Below are 8,616 nucleotides of genomic sequence, written 5' to 3' on the forward strand. Positions count from 1 at the left end.
AAAAAAAAAAAAAGATGGAAAAATACCTTTTTGTTAAAGGTCATGAATACTGAGTAATACTTTTCATTTACAAACATTTGTTGAACAGTATTTTCTGTGCAATTAAAAAAGCACACACGCTCAAAAGAGAAAAGGAATGGAGACCATACAGATTCGACTGCAGGCTGCACTGAGTACCGCCTCCCCAGAAGTGCCCTGAGGGTTCCAACTGGCCAGCACTGTCCACCCCTACCCTGGATACAGGGGGGCACCCTTCTATTCTAGCTCTGGTCCGGAGCTCCGAGCAGCCCCGTGCTCTCTCACCTCCCCCCAACCCCCAAACGCCTGAGTCTAGCTGCTCCCCATACACAGAGCTTCCCTTGGCAGTGGTAGGGTGCCAGGCCTCCAGGGTGGCGCTGCCAGTAAGAGCATGTAACAAGAGCACTGGGAGCCTTTTCACTTTGCTCTGATCACAGCCAGGATGCAAAGAAGCAGATTTCATTGAGCGGACAATTTAGAGTTAAAACTTCCAGGCTTTTCGAGATACCCACATTAAATAAAATATGTATAAATACACCTAAAATGAACACAGTGGGTATTCAATAAAGGCAGTTGCTAATACTTTCAGTTTCCTAGCAAGGAAATATAACACAAGTTTTTGATTTAAAAAATATACTAAGAAAGGATGCTACATGCACATTTCCTATGATTGTTTAAAATCATTATCTTCTTCAACTGCTAAGTTAGGGTTCAAGAGTTCCACATTTCAAATGTTAACATTTAAAGAAATCATATTGAATGCATAAATTCAATGTATGATTTGTCTACGTTATAAGCAATATTTTTACTCCCTGAATAATTACGACTAGTTCAAAGTATTTAATAGATCAATGTATTTTAATAAAAAAAAATCTAGCCTAGCAATTTTGGTAAGTTATAGCCATTAGACAAAAGGAAAACAGGTTTATATTTCTCAAATATTTTCATAACCTCTGATATAAAAACAGTATAAATTATAGAAATATATTCATGAAGGCAATAGGAACTCTGAAAAATAAGATTTTCCTTTGGCTAAATAATGCTTTTGATTAGTAATGCCTATAATTTTCAATGGTTTAATGAAAAAGTATATAACATTTTAAAACTAGTGCTTCATTTAAATAAATCAAAACAAACAAAAATTAATTCCCTGGTCATACTAGGCACACTTCAAGTGTTTAACAGCTACATCTGGCTAGTGTATTGGGCCGGGAAGACAAGGATTACTTCTTTCACTGCTGCGAGTTCTCTACAGCCACTGGGTTGAGATCACCTAAGATGAAAATTAACACTCATGCCCACACAGAAGTATCATCAGATTGGAGAAATAAACATCTGAAGATTCCTCTTGTGAATGGGGGTGTGGTGGTGATGGGGGTGTCTGTGCTACAAGCAATTGATTGTCTGAATAAGGGGGAAAAAATGTAATGAGACTCCAAGTTCAGCTTCAGAGGAGACGGTGATGGGGAGGAACCTGTTAGAAGAGGTGCGTCTTGTATAGCTTCTCCTAGATGGAATCTGAGATAGAAACTAGCCAAGGGTCTTTCTCACCACACACTCCTCCAACAATACTGTCTGCATGTCTACCAGCTGTAATAAGGAAGGTCCATCTCCAACGTGGACAGAAGTCCAGTCCTGGGGTCCATAAACCCAGCTTCTTTCACTGTTGTATCTCCACTTAGACGGCTCTGAAAGTGACTCAGAGCATCCAACCTGAACTCGGCAGTTCCTGCCTTGTCCCCTATATGATGAATAATTTAGCTGGGATTTATGTCTCCAGTGGATGAGATATAGCCAGTATCCTAATTTTCCCAGTGATGGGTGTCTTTGTGTTTCACGGTGGGTTATTCACATTTGACAGTGTGTGCCAACAGGTGACCCCTAACAGTTTGTGTTAAGGACATGACTCAGGACAGGGTCTGGCCAGGACAAAAAGATAGTGTGATGAGAGGCTGGGATTTGGAACTGGGCGACAATCAGGCCATTCTGTGGAGGGGAGGAGGGGCTGAAGATTTGCAGCCTGTGGCTAATGGTTCAGTCAAACATCTACATAACGCAACCCCAGTAAAAACTGGGATGTCAGAGATTAGGTAAACTTCGCTGCTTGGCAATACTCTACATATTATCTTGCATGGTGTGCCAGGAAGGTCATCCATATTGACTCTGCAGGGAAAGATAACGGGGGCTTAGAGTCTGGGCTGCTCTCATCCTTTGCCACTTGTGTCTCGCCCTCTGGCTGAGTCTGCTTTGTATTCTTTTGCTATAATAAAACTTCAGTCCTAAGTGTAACATTTCCTTGAGTTCTGTGAGCTATTCTAGTGAACTACTGAACCTCAGAGGATATTGGAAACCTCCAAACTTATGGTAAGTTGGTCAGAAGTGAGAGACCTCCAAACGGCAACTGCTGCCTGAAGTGGCAGTTTTATGGAGGTCTGTCCCTCACCTATGAAGCCTGGCTTTGCTCTGTGTAGCTGATGACAGATAACGTTACACTCTCCAAGTCTGCTCCGCCTACTTCATTATCACAGTGAATTGTCCACCATCCACCTGTCTGTCCATCCACCCACCCATCCACTTGCTAATGAGAGAGTATTCACTTCTTTCTCAATTTCCCTCCACACAAATGATGAATCAATACATACTTCAAAGTCTACCCCCAACTCTAGTCCAGCCTACAAAGTGCTTCATAACCTCACCTTTTCCTTTCATGTGTCATTTTCCTCATTGCCCATAAAATGCCGGTCACATGCACCTGTTCTGTGACTCGGCAGGATTACTCCCACCATAGAACCTTTCCCACTGAGCTGCCCCTGCATGCAGTGTTCTCACAGATCTTAGTGTGGCTCTTCCGCCTTAACAGTTACGTCCCAGTGTAAGTCTTCATCAACGCGGTCTGCTTTACCTCCCAAGTTCAAGCAGCCGCCCGACAGTGATCTCCGTTTGATTTTTATCATATTCTTTATAGCTTCTGATTTATTTCGCATCAGAATTCAGTTCCATATCATGTTCAGATGCTGTGTTCTAAGGGCCAAGCTCCATGTCTGGTACACACCAGATCTTCATTCCTGAAGTTATCTTAACCGGATAATCAGGTATTGCTGAAAACCAATGAATTAGACTATCCCAGTGGGTCTCAGGTTTCAGTTTTTCCTCCTCAAATCTATTCTCCACACTGTACCCTGAGCCATCTTTCTAAAACACCACTGCGATGACATAAAGCTCACTAATATGTTTACACTTCGAATGCTCTGTCCGTGACACACTAAAGACGGGCACTTTCATAACTGGCTTTCGGTACTGTTCCAGTGCACCCTCCGTCTCTGCGGCTCTCCAGTCGTGCAGAACCACCGGGGACCCTCAAGGCTATCTTGCCTGTACATTTCCTTCCCTGTGACATCCACTTTCTTCCCCAATAACCCTGGTTAACTCTTACTCATACTTCGGGTCTCCTTAACTACCACTTCTATAAAACCTTCCTTGATCTAGTTAGCCTTCTCTTCCCATCTGCTCCCACAATACTCCATCTTACCCCATCAGCGTGCTAATTTTGAATGTGCTGTAATTGTCTACAGTTGTCTGTATCCTCCCCGAGAGCATAAGCAACTTGAAGGTGGGGGTGTTGTATTATTCTCACTGAGCAGAAATGCCCACGGGCATATTATAGGTCCTCGACAAATCCTGGATTAATTTATTATCCTGGAAAATCTCCTGGCAAATTAAGAAATCTTTGCTATTCTTTTCATGTTCTCCATGGTATTTAAATCAATGTGACTCATAGAACAGGTGCTCAGTAACATTAGATACAAGTATAACAACTTCCTTAATTTGGTAGGAGAGAAAAATCAAGGATCGTCAGGTTTCTTTGATTTTAAGTATTATTTAAGATACTAGCAAGACCGCTTATAAGCGTTCAAAACCTAAACTTCAGTTAAAAATCAAGTTACGGCCCTCCCTGGTGGCACAGCGGGTTAAAGCACTGCACTGAGAAGCTGAAGCCATTTCCGCATGAGTTCAATCCCCGCCTGCCCCGGAGGTGACCACATGGCGCCGCAGACCTCTCCTGACACGCCCACTGCTCCCCTTAGCAGTGTACTTCGTAGATCTGCCTGTTCTGCTCCCTACTCTGTCTCTGGTGAACCACCCCTGAGCCTCTGGCCTGTACCCCAGCTCTGTATGTACAAATAAAATAAAATCTTTAAAAAAAAAATCAAGTTACACAGCCTCTTTCAACAGGTCCCATTGCTTTACATTTACTAGTATTAGACTTTAGCTCACAGGGATAGTTCAGCCTGTATTCAGAATAACTGCATTAATAAATAAGCACTGAATTGTTTAACTCTAGGGAATCTATTAAGTCCCCTATTTTGAAGAGTTAAAGATAAGCAAAGTTTTCTTGACAACTTGTCATGAATGTTAAGAATTTTTATTCTTTGGTATCATGGTAATTTGTATAACGTTATATACACACATATTTTGTACTTAAAAAGTAATAACGACAAAGTGTTTAAAATAAACATAAAAGTTATTCATTAAAACCAAATCTCTCATTCAAAGTAGTGTTCCTCAGATACTCATTCTCATAATGGAACCAAAGTTTAAACTATTCTGGAAAACTCTGGGAATTGCCTTTAGACCCTGCATTGATTCTTTTAAATATTCTCATAGATGATAACTCTTTGGCCTCTTTTTCCTTTGTAAGCAACTAATTGTTAGAAGCTAAGGGTAAAAAAAAAAAAGGTTAAAGACCATGTCATTTTGAGTGAAAAACATCAGCAGTAGGCTTCCTTTTTGTAATTAATATAGATAGTATAAAAACAATGCCAAGAAGGGTTCTAGAAATGTTGAGAGGGAGTGAGAAGAAAGACAATAACAAAACTGGTATTTAAAGAGCCCTTTTGAGAAACTGCCAAAAGTATGGCTCCTTCCTGTCCCTGAATCTATTAGCATGCATTAGAAAGGTGTGAACACACTGAGGTAACCTATGGAGGCGGATTGAAACTTCAAGGTCTACAGCAGTGGCTTTGGCCTTTCTTTTTTAGCTATAACAGAAAAAACTGTTATACTGTGACCCAGATTGTGCATATATACCCATAATTTTAAGTTTCACAATAATTTTTAAGCTTACTATATGGGATAGGATATGGGATCTCATCTATTTGATTTCCTTAAGGAAAATCCACTTCAGAATCCACTTCACTAATTTCACAATCTATAGTTTGACAACTACTGGGTAGAATAACTGCTTGAAATAAATTAATGGAAAAGAGAAAACTCAGCTGATTAGAAAAACTCTGATGTTATTTAAACTAACAAACACAAGTCTATTTTCTATTTAGACCAAACCTGAAGAGACTGGATTGTTTATGGCAAGACTGTGCTGATTGGTTATTCGCTGACATATGACTACTGAAGACACTGATAGGTCAACCAGACAATGGGCATAGAACCCCCATACCTTAATATTAGAAAACCACAAATCATTTTCATGTAAAGTGGCCAGGTAGACAGATGTAAGAAGTCCAATGCAAAGGGCAATGGTTCCACCAATTGTAAACGACAGGATCTTCCATAATCTTCTACTGGTGCAACCTTTTAGAGAAATAAAGTAAGTCAGTAAATCCAAAAGTTCTACATCAGACAATTACCTAGCTACGCGACAGCTGCCTATCGCTGGTGAAGGGCCCTGTGTCCCAAGCAGCTACTCAGGCACACTGTTCTGTGATTCCACCAACCTGTTTGATAACTTTTATTACAGCTTTTACCCCAATATATCAAATTGTTCACTTGTCCATTTTGCCAGCTACAATGACAGCTTCTTGAGAAAAGTACATTATCTTAATCATCTTAATAACCCCTCTGGCAAACTGTAACACTATAGTTTAACTAATAAGTTTGTTAAACGGAGGATTAAATGGGTTTTATATATATATAGGATGTAAACAGTCTTTTTAGATGGTCTACTTACAATTGTGGTTTATTCATTAAAAACTTAATTATTTAAAATTCAAAGCCGCATGGGGGAAAGTGCATCATAATTCAAAGTACATAAAGACTAGGAAAAATATTTATAGTATATACGAAAGTTTAAATATCCTTAATATAGGATAGTTTCAGGATAATAAAAAATGATGAATACTCCAGTAGGAAACTTAATCAGTACACGAATAGGCAATATAGGGAAAAAAATGGCTAATAAACATAATACAAAAGTTCAAATTTATTAGTTCTAAAGAAAAGCAAATTAAAACTGTGAGCTATAACTTAAAAAATCTTGGCCAATTTGCGTACAAATGTTCATATGCTGTTTGTTAGGTGTACACAAATTAGACATTTTCCAAACACTTCTGATAGAAGAAGAAATTCATACCTCTTTGAAAAGCAAATGGCAAGAGGGAGTAAAAGCCACCAAAATGAGCATAACATCTAACCAATAATTAATTCTACAATGAGGCATATACTCCAAGGAAATAAAATTCTCAACAAAATTGGGCCACAAAGATTCTATAGGTAAAAACATGTAACTAGGCAACATGGAATTAAATCAATTGTTATCACCACATAATAAATATACATTGATATTTTAAAAATATACTGTACTGACTTATATGTTCATAACATAAGAGAAATACAGCAATCAGCAGCAGCACGCAGGACCAGTTTTTAAAACTACCCAAAAAGGCTTACAAGCACATGCGTGCTGAGATTTCTACAGCGAGCCTCAGGATGGGTGCGTTAGTGGGAGTGTTTTTTCCCTTGTCTTTTGTTTCGTTTAATTTTTAGATTCTTTACTGACATGATAAACTGCTTGCTTCAGTAAGAGAATAATCTTCAAAGTTACAGTCTAATTAATAAACAAACTTGAATTTGCTTTGTATAAGATCATTGGAAGGCCCCTCTGTATTATCAAAAATACATTATTTGTGACTAGCTAAGCTGGATGGCACGACTTCTCAATCTATATTTGTTTCATTTTATAAAACTGTTTCCACAAATTACTTTGTTAGCTCTAGCTGGTAAGAATTAACATGGCTGCAATTAACATAAATTCTGGCAGCTATTCAAAATGGCTAATGGACATAAAATTTTTCATGCTTTTAAAAATCTTGACTATGCTTGGTTAAGAAAGCAATTTAGGAGTCAAGAAGTTGGTAATTAATGTCATTTGATGTATGGTTTAGCAGGAGTCATCAGTATTCTAGATAAAACAGAATTATAAAATTCTGCACACACACACACACACACACACCTCACAGTGCATGCAGAGGAGAAACACCTCAGGAACTTGATTGAAAATAAACAAGAAAAAAATTTTGATTCCTCTTTCAACAATGTGAATGCATTAAGAAACTCACCCAAGGTAAGGCTCTAGCATACACAAACCTGACAAATTAGAAAGAGGAAAATCTGAACAGTGGACAAAAGTACTGCTCTAGATAGAGCCCATGGGCCAGATCGCATAATCCAGAGCTACTGTGGGAGAACTGAGAAACAAGGGGAAGGCCTCCACCTTGACCTAATCCTACTATTAAACTAATATTATCTAATCATTCATAAAATTAAAATAGCAGTCTGCTATTATAGGAATAAAGTAGGAATTTTATTTCCTATTTTTCCTAGTTTCTTCAAGTATTCAGTCTCACCAAATTTCTATCCTATTGGAGAGTGATCTTTTAATAAGCAAAAATAAAAGCAACCCCAAATGCTGCTTTAATTTAAAGCACCTACCAGATGGCAACTCATTTTCCAATTTCACATTTTCTTCTTGTGCTGCATAATCCTCAGGAACTTCAGAAGTTTTTGTTCCTTTTCTTTGCCTGATGGATATCATGGTGTCAAAGACTTACATGCATCGTTCTTCCAACCTCTCCTAAAAACAATACAGAAGTAAAGGGCCTGTTTACAAGGCAGCACCTTTTCTCAACACACCCTGTGATCACAAGTCACATGGCCTAGTGACTTGGAGACAGTGGTTTTCCCTTGCTCCTGGTCCCTTCAGGATACCCATCCAGACCTTAACCAGCCATCAATGCCATTCTCGAGACACAGCACAGATAGTTAACACAATCAAATGTATGAAAGAGACTGTTCTAAGAGTAGGGAAAAGAGCTGAGCATCCAGGTAGGGTCCCTGTCCTCCTGCCCGACCCCCTCCCCTCACCATCGCTCCCCCCCCCAAGCCTCCCTTTTCTGGAAGCTCCAGCACCTGCTCATCTTTTCCCATCCTGAGCCCCTGCAAGCACCATGCAATTTATTGCATACTTATGTAGCTTTATCTTCTTCCCCACAGCTCTAGACCATGCAAGAGGCATTCAGTAGTAAATCTGTCAATAGCCTGACTCTGAAGAGCTGAATATAGTTGGTCTCAGGTATCGAGTTTTATTACCTGCATTCTTTAAAACAATTCCCACTGGAAGCTATAGGAATGTGCCTGGGTGGAGAGGCAGCGGGGGCGTGACAATCAGGGCAGCTGCTCTCTCAGGGAGCAGCGGTGGGAGTAACGGCAGGGAGCAGGCGCCTGGATTGGAAGCAGCAAGTGGGAGGCAGGGGAGTGGTGGCAGTGAGTAAGCTGGTTACAATCCCCAGGAACAGCTTGCTTCGC

The 8,616-nt window shown here is 39.7% G+C and overlaps 1 protein-coding gene across 1 annotated transcript in view; it reads right to left on the reverse strand.

The window, feature by feature from the left end:
- Positions 1-7,887, reverse strand: part of DPY19L3 (dpy-19-like 3 (C. elegans)) — a 62,798-nt gene extending 54,911 nt beyond the window's left edge. The window contains exons 1-2 of the mRNA XM_004693598.2: positions 7,744-7,887; positions 5,474-5,607 (exon numbers count right to left, since the gene is read on the reverse strand). Coding sequence (XP_004693655.1) covers positions 5,474-5,607; positions 7,744-7,846 — 237 coding nt within the window. The 5' untranslated portion in view covers positions 7,847-7,887. The remainder of the gene's footprint in view (positions 1-5,473; positions 5,608-7,743) is intronic.
- Between the last annotated feature and the right edge of the window lie 729 nt (positions 7,888-8,616).

Source organism: Condylura cristata, unplaced genomic scaffold, assembly GCF_000260355.1.
Source record: "Condylura cristata isolate star-nosed mole 26May11 unplaced genomic scaffold, ConCri1.0 scaffold00039, whole genome shotgun sequence".
Taxonomy (NCBI): Eukaryota; Metazoa; Chordata; class Mammalia; order Eulipotyphla; family Talpidae; genus Condylura; species Condylura cristata.